The sequence below is a fragment of the Schistocerca americana genome, chromosome 1 (assembly GCF_021461395.2).
Source record: "Schistocerca americana isolate TAMUIC-IGC-003095 chromosome 1, iqSchAmer2.1, whole genome shotgun sequence".
In the NCBI taxonomy this organism is placed as follows: Eukaryota; Metazoa; Arthropoda; class Insecta; order Orthoptera; family Acrididae; genus Schistocerca; species Schistocerca americana.
In genome coordinates, this window is record NC_060119.1 from 576,943,607 (window position 1) to 576,964,441 (window position 20,835).

At 36.3% G+C, this 20,835-nt stretch overlaps 1 protein-coding gene across 1 annotated transcript in view; it reads right to left on the reverse strand.

Moving 5' to 3' along the window:
* Nucleotides 1-805: 805 nt before the first annotated feature.
* Nucleotides 806-20,835, reverse strand: part of LOC124625120 (zwei Ig domain protein zig-8-like) — a 144,066-nt gene continuing 124,036 nt past the window's right edge. Inside the window, exon 6 of the mRNA XM_047149149.1 lies at nucleotides 806-1,231. Coding sequence (XP_047005105.1) covers nucleotides 1,134-1,231 — 98 coding nt within the window. The 3' untranslated portion in view covers nucleotides 806-1,133. The remainder of the gene's footprint in view (nucleotides 1,232-20,835) is intronic.

Genomic DNA, 20,835 nt, shown 5'->3' on the forward strand with positions numbered 1-20,835 from the left:
AATAAAAAAATTCCCGTTATTTTCGATCACACCTCGAATGGAAATCACGGGAAAAAAGGAGGAACAGGATGATAGGACGTCTGCTAAGACATCAGAGGGTAATGTCCATGGTAGTCTAGAGAGCTGTAGAGGATAAAAACAGTACATCAAGACAGAAATTGGAATATATCCCACTAATGATTTAGGATTTAAGTTGTAAGTGCTACTGTGAGATGCAAATGTTGGCACAGAGAAACAGTTCCTCTTACACACTGCCAATAAAAAGTTTCTTACTACATATGGTTACCTGTACAAGAGAGCCATTAATTAGGCTGAAATAATTCAGGGACGGCTATCTTCGTATATATAAACCTGCAACTGCATACATACTCTTCAGACCAATGTGAAGTGCGTAGCAGAGGTACAGTTCCTATTGTGCCAGATAGTATGGCTTCTTCCAATTCCTTTCATGTGTGAAATGTGGGAAGAATATACCAGAAAATGCTGAAAATACAGAAACTGGATTCAGGAACTAAGAACGAGGTTTATGTTAAGCGACAGTGACAGTGGATTATGAAAGGAAACAATATAAACTACCATGTCACTTTCACGTTCAGAATTATAGTAACAAGATAAAAAATGCTAAATAATGATTAGGAACGTTCAGAATTATAGTAACAAGATAAAAAAAATGCTAAATAATGATTAGGAAAAGTTTTAAACTATCTTAATTGATTTGGGTTTTTTAAATAATCTAGGCAGTCTAATGTATGTTGTACAAAATATGAACACTGTATTTTGGTACCATCTCCAACAAATAAACTTACATATTAATCTACTGCAATGACTTTTGTATAATTGTGATGTTAAATTGATACTTGGTAATAACAAATATTTTATTCCAGGATGTCTGGGTTATTACAGTGTTTTCATATTCATTTCAATACTTTCATACTGCTTAATGTATTTTTGCTACAAAAATACTCTGCTTATTGATAAAAATATATTGTGTACTAATAGTTCTCACCGAAGAACTGTTTCTCTTATAAACGTGTGTCGCCTTCTTATACGGTACACATATCTTTAGTGTCTATAGCAATGTTGGAAACTGTTACGTCATAATTTGCTTTTAGGCATTAGAGTAGTGACGGTTGTCAGTTCAGAAGACTAAGGGATACCACCATCCATAACCAGAATATTTCTGGCAAAGCTCCTTGCGCTCCACTGTCGAGCATGGCGGCTGGCAACTCACCTGTAAACAGAGATAAAGTGTGTTAACGTTTATGTTTGGATGCTGTCATTTAAATTTTTGTTACATAATAGGATGAAGAGTATTAAATGTCAAAGAAGAATATCCATCTGTGAGTAAAATAGTGAAAACGTGAATTTCTTAGCAAAAGATAGTCTACATAATTTGCCCTTATGCTGTTGTAATCACACATATGACTCACAATTGGTTTCCGTTTTACTGATTCATACTCTATTCAGAGCGTTATCTCCAGTAGCTGCAGTAAAATAATAATGTTTTCGAATTTACGTAATACAAGACAATTCTCTTAATATGTTTTAGGCCCAACTGTTTAAGAGTATTTTACTGCACACAAAATTAAGTAAAACAATATTTTTTGCATGATTTCCAAGCCATCCTACAGAATTCTGCTCATGTGGTTTGGTATACTAGCTACTGCTTCCTAGTATGTTTATTCCATATGAATTAGGTTATAGAAAGTTTAACCTTATTTCAACTAGCAGCTCTTTTCAGAAAAAAATCATCCTTAAGAATTATCAACATAAAGTCTCCAGATTATGTACTTTGGTTCAGACAGGTGTCCTTTACTTAATAAAATTTATTTTATTAACTTCTCAGGGACCATATAGAGTTTAACAGCAAATAACATTTGATGTATGAGAGGCAAAAAAAAACATTTATTGATGTTCGAAAAATTCAGCTCCAAAACAGAAACTTCTATTAAAATTGACAAAATTTATTACATCACACAAGGTGACAAGTATATAATGCTCTGATTCAGCACATCTCAGATGCAGTGTTGAGAAAAGTATAAATGAATAATGTAACTGCATGTCATCTAATTGCAATATCAGATTTGTTTTCAAATTATTGAATATATATGTTCTAGTATGCATAGTCTTAAGATACGTTGAGAAACAGGGATGGGATATGAGAGTGCATTTTTCAGGAATCATAACAATTGCCTTCTTAATAAAACAGGTGTCAAATACTTCCAAAACTGTAGAAGTTACCATTAAACAGGAAAATCAAGACGATAACAGGCTAAAACTTACAGTCAACTGGAAGAGAGATGCGAGTCAAAAATAAAGGTCTTTACCTTACATTTGTAGTAAATCCGATATGCCATGGCTGAAACTGAGAAGCATCATGCTGTCCACAAGGAAGAAACAAAGTCATTTCATGTGAGCTGGATTATCGTGAAACAGAGGTAACTTCAACGTTGGATTGCTCAACAGAATAACGACATTCAAACGTAGTTGATGACAGTAATACATTACATTTTATTCCGAGTATTCAATATATCATACATATTAATCTATTCTTTCTTAATGCAGGTAATACACACATATTAACTTCCGAAATTTGGAATTTGAAAACTATATGGTTTACTCCTATCAGCATCCGAACAGCGCATTTTGAAATATAAAACAGAAACTGGTGTAGCGTTACAATAATATTTGAGCAGGTTTTTCACACATTAAGCAACAAGAAAGTCTTGACAGATAATTGGAAAATACCTGAATACATTATAATCCATTCGTTTCTTTAAATAATTTCATTTCAGGGAACGGTAAGGGACAGGAGCAGCCATTCACCAAGAATGGAAAACGCAGCAAAATTTACTGACAATAGTGTCAATGCATTTGCTATGCTAAACCAGTCTTACATCACTCTTCACATTTTCGTTGTGCAACCGGCTTACTGTAACCACTGACTGCCTCTGATTCACTGTTAATTTTGATGTGGATTATTCCTGTGGCAAATGAGTTTTTGTTTTATTGCGTTCCCTGTGCTGAACTATGTTATGCAATTCGATCAATTTTCACTTACAGGCTGTAATAATAGAGCAATAGAGTTTCAGTTGTATATAACATATATGGTTCTGTATGCACATAGGCTTCCTGTATGTTGAGCCAGAACATGTTTAAACTTGAAAGCCATCAACATGGTTCCAGTGGCCTTTCAGATGAAGGCCTGTGCAGCCATGGCAAAAATGTCAGTGACAGTTACTTTGTATCATGCTACAACTGTGCACCCAGAACTTTTATGTCAACTAAAATATTTTTGTTACCTTTTCTCAGAAAATAATAGATTCATACATCTTTAAAAAGTTTTTCTCAGGAAGTGAACACTGAGTAACTGAGCCCACAAAAATATATGATACAAAAAGCAAATATCATTTATAGGAATTCTTCTATGGACAGACTTTCCATGAATCCCTTTTCTATTTCGCTAAATAATATATTTTTCAGTAATTTTTGTTTGTTGTTCCTAAACATTAGCATTTTCCTACTTTTCATTCATAGCTGCCAACTAGATAATTTAAATGTTAGCACTAACATTCTCTTTATTCTTGTAACCTTTGCATGGGAGTAGTGTCCATGAACCATGGACCTTGCCGTTGGTGGAGAGGCTTGCGTGCCTCAGCGATACAGATGGCTGTACCGTAGGTGCAACCACAATGGAGGGGTATCTGTTGAGAGGCCAGACCAACATGTGGTTCCTAAAGAGGGGCAGCAGACTTTCCAGTAGTTGCAGGGGAAACAGCCTGGATGATTGACTGATTTGGCCTTGTAACACTGACCAAAACAGCCGTGCTGTGCTGGTACTGCGGACGGCTGAAAGCAAGGGGAAACTACAGCCGTAATTTTTCCCGAGGGATGCAGCCTTACTGTATGGTGAAATGATGTTGGCGTCCTCTTGGGTGAAATATTCCGGAGGTAAAATTGTCCCCCATTTGGATCTCTGGGCGGGGACTACTCAAGAGGACGTCGTTATCAGGAGAAAGAAAACTGGCGTTCTACGGATCGGAGTGTGGAATGTCAGATCCCTTAATTGGGCAGGTCGGTTAGAAAATTTAAAAATGGAAATGGATAGGTTAAAGTTAGATATGGTGGGAATTAGTGAAGTTCAGTGGCAGGAGGAACAAGACTTTTGGTCAGGTGAATACAGGGATATAAATACAAAATCAAATAGGGGTAATGCAGGAGAAGGTTTAATAATGAATAAAAAGATAGGTGTGCGGGTAAGCTACTAGAAACAGCATAGTGAACGCATTATTGTGGCTAAGATAGACATGAAGCCCATGCATACTACAGTAGTACAAGCTTATATGCCAACTAGCTCTGCACCGGATTAAGAAATTGATGAAATGTATAATGAGGTAAAAGAAATTATTCAGGTAGTAAGGGAGATGAAAATTTAATAGTCATGGGTGACTGGAATTCGAGAGTAGAAAAAGGGAGAGTAGGAAACATAATAGGTGAATATGGATTGGGGTTAAGAAATGAAAGAGGAAGCCGCCTGGTAATATTTTGCACAGAGCATAACTTAGTCATAGCTAACAATTGGTTCAAGAATCGTAAAAGAAGATTGTATACATGGAAGAATCCTGGAGATACTACAAGGTATCAGATAGATTATATAATGGTAAAACAGAGATTTAAGAACCAGGTTTTAAATTGTAAGACATTTGCAGATGTGTACTCTGACCACAATCTATTGGTTATGAACTGTATTTTAAAAGTGAAGAAACTGCTAAAAGGTGGGAATTTAAGGACATGGGATCTGGATAAACTGAAAGAACCAGAGATTGTACAGAGTTTCAAGGAGAGCATAAGGCAACAATTGACAGGAATGGGGGAAAGAAATACATTAGAGGAAGAATGGGTAGCTGTGAGGGATGAAGTAGTGAAGGCAGCAGAGGATCAAGTAGATAAAAAGACGAGGGCTAGTAGAAATCCTTGGGTAACAGAAGAAATATTGAATTTAATTGATGAAAGGAGAAAATATAAAGATGAAGTAAATGAAGCAGGCAAAAAGGAATACAAACGTCTCAAAAATGAGATCGACAGGAAGTGCAAAATTGCTAAGCAGGGATGGCTAGAGGACAAATGTAAGAATGTAGAGGCTTATCTCACTAGGGGCAAAATAGATACCATCCACAGGAAAATTAAAGAGACCTTTGGAGAAAAGAGCCACTTGTATGAATATCAAGAGCTCAGATGGAAACCCAGTTCTAAGCAAAGAAGGGAAAGCAGAAAGGTGGAAGGAGTATATACAGGGTCTATATAAGGGCGATGTACTTGAGATCAATATTTTAGAAATCGAAGAGGATGTAGATGAAGATGAAATGGGAGATATGATACTGAGTGAAGAGTTTGACAGAGCTCTGAAAGACCTAAGTCGAAACAAGGCCCCGGGAGTAGACAACATTCCATTAGAACTACTGACGGCCTAGGGAGAGCCAGTCCTGACAAAACTCTACCATCTGGTGTACAAGATGTATGAGACAGGCGAAATATCCTGCGACTTCAAGAAGAATATAATAATTCCAATCCCAAAGAATGCAGGTGTTTACAGATGCGAAAATTACCGAACTATCAATTTAATAAGTCACAGCTGCAAAATACTGACGCGGATTGTTTACAGACGAATGGAAAAACTGGTAGAAGCCGACCTCGGGGAAGATCAGTTTGGATTTCGTAGAAATGCTGGAACACGTGAGGCAGTACTGACCTTACGACTTATCTTAGAAGAAAGATTAAGGAAAGCCAAACCTACTTTTCTAGCATTTGACATTGTTGATTGGAATACTCTCATTCAAATTCTAAAGGTGGCAGGGGTAAAATATAGGGAGCGAAAGGCTATTTACAATTTGTACAGAAACCAGGTGGCAATTATAAGAGTCGAGGGACATGAAAGGGAAGCAGTGGTTGGGAAGGGAGTGAGACAGGGTTGTAGCCTCCCCACAATGTTATTCAATCTGTATATTGAGCAAGCAGTAAAGGAAACAAAAGAAAAATTTGGTGTAGGTATTAAAATCCATGGAGAAGAAATACAAACTTCGAGGTTTGCCGATGACATTGTAATTCTGTCAGAGACGGCAAAGGACTTGGAAGAGCAGCTGAACGGAATTGACAGTGTCTTGAAAGGAGGATATAAGATAAACATCAACAAAAGCAAAACGAGGATAATGGAATGTAGTCAAATTAATTTGGGTGATGCTGAGGGAATTAGATTAGGATATGAGACACTTAAAGTAGTAAAGGAGTTTTGTATTTGGGAAGCAAAATAACTGATGATGGTCGAAGTAGAGAGGATATAAACTGTGGACTAGCAATGGCAAGGAAAGCGTTTCTGAAGAAGAGAAATTTGTTAACATCGTGTAGAGATTTAAGTGTCAGGAAGTCGTTCCTGAAAGTATTTGTATTTGAGTGTACCCAAGTAAGGAAGTGAAACATGGACGATAAATAGTTTGGACAAGAAGAGAATAGAAGCTTTCGACATGTGGTGCTACAGAAGAATGCTGAAAATTGGATGGGTAGATCACATAACTAATGAGGAGGTATTGAATAGAACTGGGGAGAAGAGGAGTTTGTGGCACATCTTGACAAGAAGAAGGGACCGATGGTAGGACATGTTCTGAGGCATCAGAGGATCACAAATTTAGGATTGGAGGGCAGTGTGGAGGGTAAAAATCGTAGAGGGAGACCAAGAGGTGAATACACTAAGCAGATTCAGAAGGATGTAGGCTGCAGTAATTACTGGGAGATGAAGAAGCTTGCACAGGATAGAGTAGCATGGAGAGCTGCATCAAACCAGTCTCAGGACTGAAGACCACAACAACAGTGTAATGAACAATGCACTAATTGAAAAATTATGCTTATTTATAAAGAATCTGACATAATCTACTACAATAAATGTTTTGACGTGAAAAATGTTAAAAATGAAAGCATCAAGGATCACTGAAAATTTACTTCATATTCGAAATTTCCTAGAACTGAAGATTTATATGCTTCAACACTAATTATGTATGACTCTTTTACTGTCTTGCAGTACATAGAAGTAAATAATTGAAAGTACATTCCTTATAAGAAATAGAAAGTAATAACAGACTAACTATGTAGTCTGGTTTGATTGGGGTAAATTTACCATACACTGTCATATGTGTAATTACAATGCAGTTACTCTTAAAGAAGTATGATCATCATTTAAATCCTCTGAATGTCTGTTCTTAACATCAGTGGATGATTAATAAGAATTTCAGGTAACGAAATTACTTAAACGAAAACATTCTTCCACGAAATAAATTTTCCACAGTAAGCAAGTAGACCATTATTTTTGATAATTTGAAAGATTACTTAAATCGAGATATAAAATGAGATGAAATGAGGGGTAGATTGGAAATACACATATGAAAACTCATAGATGACAAAAAGTGAAAAAATGCTGAGTTCCCTTTTTGTGTGTGTCACTGTATTGGAAAAGCAAAGTCAAATTACCATGTGGAAGTAAATATTAATATAGCATTGACTGACATTCTAATAATGCTAAATTAGATTTTAGCTCTCTGGAATGTAACTAAGTTTCCAATATCTTTCGTAGATTTGAACTGAGAGAAGAAAATTATTCTAGACTTAGGTGGGTATGAATATATGTAGTTCACCAGTAAGGTAAATATGTTCATTGCATAAAGAACCTTTCACTCAGGGGTGATATTTATTGGATGAGTAGAACAGTGTGCAAGAGTGGTACTCGAAACCTTAGCTGTGCTTCTGCTTGTTGTGTTCTGACTGGAAGATCAGTGCATGATTCAAGCTCCCTCTTCCAACATCAGTTCTTCACTCAACTTCTAATGATAATATGCTGGATTGACACTCTTTGGAGGAAGAATGTCATATGGATGTTCGTAAGGAACTTAGGGGTAGTGTCCTTGTCGAGTCATGAAAAAATTCAAGGTTATTGGTTCAAACATACTCACTGTTTAATTCTGAGTAGAAATCATTAGCAATTGCGACCAAAGACTCCCAGCACGACGAACCAACCTCGTGCTGCCAACAGCATAGGCAAAAAGTACATAAGAGCAGAAACAGTCTTATGGCAACTTCCTACCCTTAGGGGAAACTGTTCCTTAAAGGTTGAAAAATTAGCAAAGGTCAACAGCTTGAGAATACAGTGGGAAAAATAAACTACTGAATTAAATACACAAACAATGTACCCATACGGTAAGTGTCCAGTGGCTGAAAAATTATGATACTCTGTCCAATGGCAAAACATTCTGGATGATTTCCACAGATGTTAGGGAGGGGACTGATAAGGAGGAGGTTACCAAGCGAAAAGGACTGGATAAGTAACAAATGGGAACCAAATTACGAAACAGAGCCTGGAGTGTTGGTAGTCTGAATGTGTTACAGAAGGTAGAAAATCTTAAAAGGCAAATGAAAAGGCTTAGTCCAGATAAAGTGTGCGGGTAGTGACCTGAACTGGGAATTAGATAAGATATTATGATCATAGGTGTGCAGGGTAATATGAAGACCAAGAGGAAATCATATAACATGGGAGTAGTACTCATGAATGGGACAGTATGGCACAGAGTGAGTTACTTTTACATTCAGTGGTAGATGTGTTCTCATCAGAATCGACAGCAAGCCAACAGCGTCAGTGATAGTGCAGGTGTACAAGCAGGAAATGGAGAGATGGAGAAAGTATTTGATAATATTATACGATTAATTCAATATAAAAGAGGGGGGATTGGGATAGCATAGGACAGGAACGAACAGAAGACAAAGATTTCAAAAGTAGGTTAGTAGTAGGAATGAGAGGGGAAAGACTGAGTTGTACAGTAAATTTCAGCTGGTAGTAGGGAATGGACTGTTTAAAAATAAAAAGAGGAAGAGGTGTACTTGAAAAGGGCCTCAAGATATGGAAAGATTCCAGCTGGATTACATCATGGTCAGAGATTCTGAAGTCATACATTTGAGGGTAAGGCAAAGCCAGAAGCAGATACAAGCTATGATCACAATTTAGTACTGATGAAGAACAGGCTGTAGTTAGACTTATCCAGAAGAATCAATGTGGAAAGAATTTGGATACCGAATTATGAAGAGTGATGAACTGCCTTTGTAGTTCTGTGAGACTACAAATACTGTGATGACGAAAAACACAATAGGATGTGAAGTAGAAGAGGAATGGACTTCTCTAGGAAGGGTAGTCACGAAACTTTCTTAGATAAACGTATATATATTAAATGTAACTACAAGGGGACTTTTGGTAACACACAAAATTGATTCGAGAAAGAAGGAAGTACCAAAATTTGAGGGAAATTCAGGAATACCGAAATATAATAATTATCAATAAAGTAAAAAGGAGGTGCACGGAAGTCAAAGTGAAACGGCTACAGAATACAGGGGAAGAAATCCAGAAAGTAGAAGTCACTTTAGGGACTGATTAAGCACATAGAAAAGCCAAAACAATTTGCGGTGAAATTCAAAGCAACTGTGTCAAGTAAGGGTTGCAGTGAGAATTCGTTTCTTAAAGGAGGAGGAGAGAGTCAGAGATAGAGAGGTACGTTCATTGAAAGACTGTACGACTTGATTTGTCTGATGACGCGACTGAGGAGGAAAGGTTGGCCGATATGGTATACATAGGAGATCCAACATTGTAGATAGTGTTTAACAGCGCTCTGGAAGGCTTACAATAAAATTGGACTGAAGAAAAAGACAGCATTCCTTCGGATTTTCTGAAATTATTGGGGGAAGTGGCAACCAAACGAATATTCAAATTGGTGAGTAGGATTTGTGGATCTGGAGACATATCTCAAGATTTTCAAAAAAATATCAGCCACATTGTCATTAAGAAACCAACTGCTGGTAAGTGCGACGACTCTCGCACAGTCAGCTTAACGACTCACATTTATAACAAAAACTATCTCACAAGGGTGGAAAACGAAACTGAGGGTCTATTAGACAAGAATCATTCTAAGTAGCAGTAATATTCTAGAAAGACCACTAAAAAATAACATATTCATCAATGGCAACACTATATATGTATACATGTTTTCTAAGTGAACTTGTTTCACATCATTACCGTAAAAGGAATCGTTCAATTGATTTGTGGAACATCCAAATAATTGACAGCAGCGGCCATTACACATTGGCTCCTCGTACAAGTTGCGGTACCTGTGCAGCTGCCTCTGCCTCTTCATTAAGAACGACAAACTGAGTTCTGCTTTCAAAAATGTTGTTTTGCTATGTGACGTATGGAACTCTACTGAACGCTTTCTGGAAGCCAAGAATCAAGACATCTATAGTCCAGTACCTTCTGTGTTTTGGAACTCATGAACGAGCAAAGGAAGGTGGATGTCACACGATCGGTGCTGCACAAACGAACAGAGGATCACAGTATGTGTCCTAACTGAACAATAAATTAGCGAAAGTGAGATAGGACTGTTGTTCTTGGCACCAGTATGCGACTCTGATATATTGCAGCGACCAGCATCACTTTATTATTAAATTACTTGGGTGCTATCAAAATTTAAGTAAATTTCCACATCTAGGCAATTTTGCTAGGCAAAAAATTAAATGGTCCCAGTACAGTAGTAAGGTAACCAAAATTTTAATGCATAGTATTTTCTTTTTATAAATGACCTATTTGATTATAAAAAATGAAAAGAGGAAGTTTACTTTTTCTAAAGGTGTCACTATTAACATATTTAGTTAAATCATTCATCATGTTCGTGACACTTTCTTTCCTACACTCTAACAGACTTTATTTTGCAGATTATTCAGCTGAAATGTAGGTAAACAAGAATACACAAGATCCAATTTTTTAATAAACTCTTATATTTCAATAATTAGTTTATAACTTTAAATGTTTTATGTTTTGTCATTTATATTATGCATATCTGTTAATTTGCTGAGACATTGTTACTGACAATAGTATTCATCAGTAACATGCATTTTCAAGTGTCCAAAACAATACCTTTTTTCTCTTAAAGTTAGACAGAAAATATTTGGCACCTAGATGAGGCAGTCCATGAAAAAACCTTAAAATTGTTGCTATTTGGGTGATCATATGTCTCTCGTGGAATTTTATGAAAATAAAATGAACATTAGGTGTTATATGTGAGTAATATTTGTGCGCCCTATAAATTCGTATTTTAATGTGTGCAATATTGTACATTAAGTTTAATGAATGATTTGAAAGTTAATTTTTTTGTTTTAAATAACGGTTTTGGTTACTGAAATAGATACACAGAAATGGATCGATATCTTAGCAAGTTTAGTAAAATTTATTCAAAACTTTCATATAACTGAAAAACATAGAAGATACAAAGACTAAAAGACAAATAATAACAATCATCTGCTGAAATATATTAAAGGCTAATTAGTGATTGTTTCGTCAGACAACAACTATGACACAGACATGGAGATGCAGCTAGTATTGCACATTACATGTGGAAATCTTCAAGAACATATTTTTATGTTTCTATGTCTGAAATGAAATATAAAGCCAATCATTAGGGAGTAATTTGCAAATGGTGACAGTAAACGAAACCTACAAAATTTTAAATAGTTTTTAGATTTACATATATTATAAATTCTGTAACATAGAAATGTGGTATTAATGAATTATCAGCGATAATTTTTTTGATGTCATTGTTTACACAAAGTGAAAAGTGTTTAATGTATAGTATTATAAGAATAAAATGATGATTCATCGTTCTGGAAGTTAAAGAAAGGTTATGGGCAGATACCTATGATGGAAGTATGTAAGAAGTTGAAGGAACAAGATTAGAAATGAAAAATACAAAATAATAATGTAACACCATTTCGTTTTCTCTAGAAAATGTCATATTTACAGAGACGTGGAAACACAGTACCATGCACAGAGACATACAGTAATCTCATTAAAGGAGTATGAAAGTAGTAAGAAAAGACTCTGAGACAGCAGCTCCAGCAGTGCAATTCTGTATTGCCAGTGAGTAGGTGTATTTTAAACCTTAAAATTAAAGTATATGTTATTTTGAGTAATATTTTAATGTACTCCAGTCAAAAATAAACCTTAATACTGAACTTAGCCTCACTTAAGTTTGAAATTTGTTTATTAACCAAGACTAGTGTTTGTAATAAGAGTACATTACAGGCCATACCAGGTACAAGTGCAGTTGTACATCTTCAGTGAACATTCGCAATTGTTTAGTGTGTTCTTTTGAAGAGTTTGTTCAGGAAGCTTTATTTTCTTAGGGAATACATTGCTGAAGACATGTGTGGTTTAATTCTAATTTAAAAGACAGGCTACAAGCTGTCATGTGAAGCTGTTCAAATCATTTACTGAGGATTACCACACCATGTGTACTGGGATCAAATACAGTTATTATTTACCCTTCTTGCAGAAAACTAGTCAGAGAGTTGGTATTTTTAACGCTGCATACATGGATAAGCATTTTGCTTCCTTTGCTTTTATGATTTAGCCTTTCACTTGTATAAGTGGGATTTTTTTCGTTTTCTTGCAAATGAAACAACTAGTTTTGTCAAGCTGTGTAAGGTAAAATCAAGTATTGGTCTCAAGCACTGAAAAAAAGTGTACTGTGTACTTAATCCTATCTCCAAAGAAGACTTGACAGTCAAGGAAAACGTATGGAGGAAATTCACAAAACATAAATTTCAGCAAATGCCCAAAGAGAAGAAAAATAGGAAAGGATGGGACAGGAGAGAGGACAAAAAACATCATGAGTATGTGAGAGGTTTTTATAAGTGAAAAAGACATACAGAAAAATGACATGAAAGTAGATTGTGTCTTAACACTCTCCTAAAGAGGAAATTATTAACAACAACGATAATAATAAAAATTACTATAATGATAATGAGTCCCATGGAATCAAAAACAGACACCCTTCAAAAGTGTAGTGTAACAAGTATAGATAACAAACAAGACGAAACATTGTCTTTAGGTGTAGATTTTGATGAAAACAGAGAGCGGAACATCGTGTGATGGATCTAATAAAACGTTAGATTCGGCTATAATAGCAATTATAATGTCAAGTTGAAGAGTATATTAATATAATTTATTTTCATTCATTAATGTTACGCAGTTTAGCAGTTTAATATATTGCCATACACACAATTTTTGGAAAAAGTAATTAAAACTCTATGTAAGGTGCACACACTTATGGTATAGACATTTAATTTAACAATTATCAATGTTAGTCACACTCTAGAGTAGCTTACTTCGCTGATGAACTGTGTCTGTAAGTTTCCATGTGCATTTAAGGGTAATAGATATATTTACATATGCAATACCAGAAGATAATATATGTTAGTAGTCCAGTAGCAAATTTTGATCTGTCAAGGAAAGAATGGATTAGACTGATGTATCATCCTTCGTCAATCCAGCCACTGGACCAATGGATATAACCAAGAAAGACAGCCATTTGAAATGAAGATTAAAGTGACCCTTACAAATTCATATTTCTGAGATGTGTGAAGTTGTTTCCAGTTAACACAGTCCACACATGGTTCATATAATCGAAGCAGTAAATAAGTAACAGGCTCATATATCATCAGATATTGTTCACACGACCTATCTTGTTACATACCTTACGTATTTTATACACATTATTCCTTACTCTAGGAAAACTAAGTGATCTCTGACACTACCTTATATCTGACTGAGGCTGAAGTGAGTATTTTTCAAATTTTAAACATATATTAATAAACTATAGATTTCTCAAAATATCAGTACATAATACAAGGAAGGGAAAGTAAAATGACAGTTATAGCAACATCTGGTCTGGTTAAACAATTAGTCTAAGCACAAGGGTATTTCACCTAATGTTTTGATAAACCTTTATTCATAACTCAGTCACAATATTAGTTTAAGTAAAGAAGCACACATTATAAATTGTCAGCTTTGGATTATGCCAGAATTAAAAAGAGTACATTTAAAGAGCTACATCAATTAGTAAAATAAGTAAAATTAATAAACTGCCATAGGCTGGTAAGTGTAAGCACTCCTGTACTGTTCACAGCATGGTATGTAAAGGAACATTATGGGATGGACATACACCTAAAAATCGCTGGGAAAATAGTCATAAGAGATAAAGTATGAATGAAGGCTATGGTCATTATGTATCAGCCAAGTTTTACCACACTTTCAATAATACTCCATTCAGTTAGGTACAGATTTGACATTCAGTTACCACTGGGCTTCCTTCCAGGCATAAAACAGTTGCTGACACAAAATTTATCTTGAAAACAGAGTGAAAAAGAACACCCAGAGAAAACGATCGAAGCCATTCTGTTTGGACCAAAAATGGAATATGGTGAACAGAAATATTTGGACCTTATTAAAAATATATAAATATGTGATACTGAAAATGTCAATAATATTCACAGTAGCTGAACTGTGACTCTTGCATAGTGTCTGGTTCCAGAATGATAAATAAAGGTGGCTAACAAAGTACTTTTGTAGGGCAGAAATACAGAGCTCTGAAAGATCACACTGAAATGAGATCTTTAAATAAGTGGATAGTGAAATTAAAAACATGTCGATACGGAAGCACTGAAAATTTGTTATTTCTGACAGAAAATTACGATTTGAAATACCTACCAGAAATTAATACTAAAGAGAGAAGAGGTCTTGCAGAGGATGTAGAAGGTGTACATGAACTGTATCATCTACCTAAAAAGTACTTTGATGATATTATAATAAAATATTCTATATCATCATGAGGACACAGCAGGTTAATTTGTATCCTTTGCCAATTATGTGTACAAACCTCATTCACAGAATATGGAAAATTGTAAATTTATATGAATTATTGCGAAAGCTAACATTATTCGTTTCTAAATACGATTTCTTGTAACTGCATTTTCCAGTGTCTGATAGTGCTTTAGTAGCATGTATCTGATGAACTTTTTGGGGGTGATGAAACATATTTGTACACGTGATATTTCCTTAAATTTTGTTAAGTAAAATATAAAATATCTGTTTACAATATAGCATGGCACAGTGTTCATAGATTTAACATTACTCACAAATTTATTTTCCACCGGCATCTCTGATACGTTAGTTCCAGTGGACCTGTCGCCCCTCCCCTCTTCTACATTCCATGAAAAGCTTTTTATTACTAATGGTTGCAGTGTTTACATTTATCTTTCTCAGAATGAAATTTTCTTTGTATGAACTTGTAACTTTGCCGAGAACTAATGTGATTCTTATCTGTTGCCATTTTTCTTAGATTCTTGGGATTTGTGATAAATGACAGCAAAGCATCCTTAGCTATCCTAATATGCTACGATGGTAATCAGTTAATGTATCGCCGAAGCACCTAAATAGTGACTCAAGGTGAAGTGGTAGACGTGTGTACCACCGCTCGGGTTTGCCGCCGGATCGTATTTTGTAAATCGCACAATATTTCTTCGATGCAACTACCTGACATCATTAGGAGGTGGTAGCTGCTGCTGTCGCAGCTGCAAGGCGCGAATGGTGATAATCGTGCGGCGGCGTCGGAATTTATTATGACGGGAGCAGGCAATACGCGTGCGTGGGAAGACTCTCGTAGTTGGAAGAAAGCGGTGCTCCTGGTGTCCCTTGCTGGGAACCGCAGAAAGGCCATTCGCGCGTGCGCTGTGGGCAATTATTGTGCTGCCGGACGCTCCTGCGGTTAAAGTCTGAACTAAATCTCAACTACACGTTGCGTCACTTGATGAGTAGGAAGTTCTTGTTTTCCCTGTTTCTGATTTAATGACAGCCAGTGCTAAATTCCAGGCGGTAATCAGTTGAAAACCTGCATCCCTTTTGATAAGATTGTCCTGAGTGCGGATATGTATGACCTCCTTAATAATACAGTCCCAGAAATATGACGCTGGGGACAAAATTTTCGTCTGTTCGTAAAGCATACGATGTCCCGTGTCCAGGCACTGCTCCGCTACTGCTGATTTATCAGGTTGCCCCAGGCGTGTACGACTATGGTTTTCGAAGCAACGTTCTTGCACGGTTCGGTATGTCTGTCCAATATAACATTTTCCACATTGGCGTGGGATTTTATACACGCCACGCTTCCTGAGGCCAAGTTCGTCTTAGACCGAGAACAATAAATTCATCAGTTTTGCTGGTGGCCAAGAAACGCACTTGACGTCGTGCGTTTTGAAGTTTCTTTCTATTCTCGAAGACATGCCGCCAAAATAGGGCAAGAACGCTGTTGCAGTGGGTACCTCCGTATCTTCATTTACATCCCTGCTTTGAGTTTGCTTGGAACGGAATGCATGGCGTATCTGCCTATCGGAATATCCATTCTGTTGGAATACCGTCCTCAGGTGTTGTAGCTCAATCGCAAATCAACTCATACAGAGCTATATTTGCAGGCGACAAGTTGCCATCATCCTATGCGCTTTGGTGCATAGAGCACATGTAGTCTCAGATGCCGACAGTCTCCCTAGTGAGCTACAACACCTGAGAACAGTATTCCAACAAGAACTTCCGACTCATCAAGTGCAGCAACGCGTAGTTGAGATTTAGTTCAGACTTTAACCGCAGGAGCGTCCGGCAGCACAGCCATTGCCACAGCGCACGTACGGATGGCCTTTCTGCGGCTCCCAGCGGGGGGCACCAGGAGCGCCGCTTTCCTCCAACTACTAGCGTCTTTCCGCGCACGCGTGTATTGCCAGCTCCCGTCATGATAAATTCCGGCGCCGCCGCGCGATTATCACCATTCGCGCCTTGCAGCTGCGACAGCAGCTGCTACCACCACCTGATGATGTCGAGCAGTTGCATCGACGAAATATTGTGGGATTAACACAATACGATCCGGCGGCAAACCCGAGAAGCGTATTTGCAACAGATTCGTTGGGAAAGCATGAAAACTCATGTGTACCACCACATTACCTAAACTACTAAATTTCAGTGTAAAGTTTATGAGATCAGTATGACAGCTATGAAGTTGTGTATTCTGTCCCCCCTTAGGAACCTCAGTAAGAGTAACATTTATATTTGAAAAATGTAGGTGTAAACCTGCGATCGTCACTACTTATATAACTCTCCCAATAAACCAACAGCATCTGATCGATGCAAATGGCAGTTTAGGCTTTTATGTAGCACATAATATTGATTACAACTTTCATTGCGTACTACCTTTCTATTGCTGGTAGTAATCTACACATTTCATGTGGAGAAGTATTGCAAAAATTAAATTCCTGGAGCTATTTGAATAAGGAAACCAATCAGATTGTGAATAGAAAGACTAGCTCCAACTTCAAGCTTGTAGTTACGAGCAGAACTCCTTAGATATGTCATGGAAGATTCCTGTTCATCGCTTCACTCAGGAATGGAGTACTAGCTTCTGCATCTCTGTAAGCCGTTCCCAAATAAGTAAATAGATATGAAACAGAAATAAGTAGCTTTTCCAAGAAATACTTTACATTTATGACTGATTTTTTATTCCTCTCTTGATAGTATCAATTAACAGTGGACGATCACCTTTCTATTTGAATTGAACGCAGGTTTAAGGACGTTAACAATATTCTGATACAACCATAATAGCAGTAGTAATATTATTAGCAGTAGCGGAAGTAACAGAAACAGTTTAATTCGTCTGCAGATAGCTTTTACAAGCATACTGGACATGTCTTGGTACTACGGTTTCAGAACAACCAAATTAATATAATTTATACACACAGGAATTTATATACTTATGGGTCCACTTTGTTGGGATGTTACAAGTAAGTGGCCATGGCTTTATAGCAGAAATCATATCGACATTAGGCCTAAATAATTTAGAATGACAACAGAAAACCAAAAGCAGAAGAGCTATCTGATGACTGGAGGTTCCACCCTCCTGAATACAAGGCCAGTCTGTTTAAAAGGGAGCTACCTCATTCCATTTATCCATAGTGCACAGTAATGTTTTACAAACAAGTTGTTAATAATATAAAAGGCCAATGCTACTTTGTTCATTTCTCACTGCAAGCCATTGCACACGCTACATGCACTCTGTATACATTTGTTCATGGTATAGCACTACACACACTATCAGGTAACATGAGGATCAGAGTGACAACGTTTTGTTTTCATTTTGTGCACCACAATTCACCATTCACTAGCCTGACAAACTGATGTAGCATCACTCTATGACGTGTGCTAAGTTATGTTCAGAAAGGGAATGAGTGAGCAAGTTTATCCTGTACTAAAAAAAAGGATGGAATAAACATAATATGAAACTGTCATGCGAAATGCTCCCAGACCCTTCTCCATGTTGTAATCCTTCATTGTAAACAAACTTTTTGTTCATGGGGACCTTTTAACTACATTTTCAAGTAAGTTTGATTTAGTAAACTCACTATCTGTGGGAAATTTATTACACCGTTTTGTTCCTTGGTAAAATTGCTGATTTGGGCTTTACATTTATTATATCTTTGTAAGTTGAGTTTAGATATTGTTCCAGTGACACAGCTGAATTAAATGTAGATGGAATCTCTATAGTATGCATAACAAACACAAACCTATGCAGAGAGAAAATCTGTTCTCAATGGAAGTAAGATATGTTTGTGTCTTCACATTACTTCAGTTGAGAACAGATCTTCTTTCCGCATATGTTTGTGTTTATTATGCATCCTATAGAGATGCCATCTACATTTAATTCAACAGTGTCACTTTTCCTCTTCAAATTGAAATTCATGGTATTTCTTTTCTTTATCTCTGATGTCACTTTACAGTGGATTAAGAAACAGTAAACTTGAAGGTTTTATTTGCTTTCTCAGTAAAGGGTTCTCTTATTTTCTCAGTTAATATAATGTTTCTGTCTTCAGCAATGAGTTTTTCCTATTGACTAACACTACTAGGAAATCATTGATGAATTGTATAATATAGTGCACTGAGAAACTCCTATATTAATGTAGTTTTATTCTGCTAAATGTTTTATTAAACGTTTAGAATGTGACATCTGTACTCATTGTAAGCTATTTCTCCCATCTGATGAGAACTAGTCAATGGCTACCCCTCATATGCTTAACACTTGAACTAAAGTTTCAAAATATTACGGCCAACACTATCAAAGTCCTTACAACTAAATAATAATATACCTGTGATGCATTAATTTTCGTAATAAGGATCACTTCGTGAATTCTACTATGGCTGAGTCTGCATCTGTACCACTTCAGAAACCAGACCTTGAGTATTTTAGAAAGTACCGTTTATTCAAGTTATTCGCTACTGTATTTTTCATAACTGACTATTAATTTCGAGATTAATGAAAGCAGGGGATTGAGCTGTCAATTATGTGTTTTCTGCTTCTCCTTTCTTTAGAAGATGTTTAACTATTGCCTGTGCCTGTTTAAAATACTCTGAAAATTCGTTTTATATGAATTATTCACTTATTATGGTTTCTAAAGGAGCTTTTATACTGCATGAATTGTTTCACAGCTTGGTACTTCGCGTACTACTCACCTTATAATTTTTAAATTTTGTGATGTTTTACTAACTTAATACTTAGTGGTTGGTAGTAACATCGTTGTACTTCGTGCATAATTATTTACATGTGCTACATTTCATTTTTGGAATGTTAGGTGCTTCAAAATTACTCGTTCATGTAATTTATTAGATGGTGTGGATCATATATTACTGGACAGCACACCCACTTATCTGTATGTTATTACACATTTGTTTATTTTTCCCTGCTTCCCCTTTAATGACATTCCAGTCTGCTTTGACTTTTTTCTATTCGTTGCATGTTATTTTTACAATAAATGACTTTTCTGCAGCAATCGGTGCCTTCCTGCAAATATTTTTGCAACTAAGTTAGAAATTTAAGAGCTCAGACTTACTGAGGCTCTTCTTCATGAATATGGTACTTAATGTTTTGAGAGAAATTCCTAGTACTGGCTATTATCCATTGCCTTTTTAGAGACATAGGTAGTAGTTTGGATACTTCTGGAAATGTCTTTCTAAAATACACCTTCAGTAATGTTGACAAAATAAATTCGCATTTACACTGATTTGTCTATACGCTTAATCCCAATTTCTGTTTGCTAGATCTCTAGATAAATTTTTCTTATCGATTTCTTTTTTTATGTCAGCAGTTTTATCTTCTTCCAGATCCGATTTTACTGTTATTATTTGGCAGAAATACCCTGAGAGCTTAAAATCTCGTACACCTACATCACAGTTTTCCCTGTCGACGTTTGTGAACAAATGGGCGATTACTGCTGCAGCCACTGTATTAACCCTTACCACTTTATTGTCCTAGACAAGTATGATAAAACTCTCAGCGATGCTTATGAGGATGCCACCAGTTTCATTTATAATATCTGTGCTTATTTTTAAGTCTGCACATAAAATAATGTTGCTTTTGTCCTTTAAAGTTTTGTTAATTTATTAAAACAAATGTCCACATTACCACGGTTTGGTCGATACACAGACGAATTCTTAAATTCTTGGTGATGTGTAGTCCAGTTAATTCAACAGGTGAAGTTTCACAGCATCTGTCTTCGCTTACTGACTTAATGTTATGCCTGTATGTAAATTGTGTTCCTTTTCTGATACAAACGCATGATTCTTCATACTTTGGAGCAGTTCGACAGGGAGAGTCCCTCCTTTCGTACGACGATAACAGTACGTATTGGATTTCTTTGTCTGCACCAAAGCTCAGTAACACAAACTATTGTATAGTTCAAACGCTGGATCAATTTTAAATTGCTGTATTTTATTTTTTATTGATTGCATGGTTTGATGAAGGATTGTTAAGTCTTTGTAATGTCCCAGGTTACTTCTTCTTTATGACATATAGTATGTGTGTGGATTGGTGTCATTAAATCTATTTTGTTGCG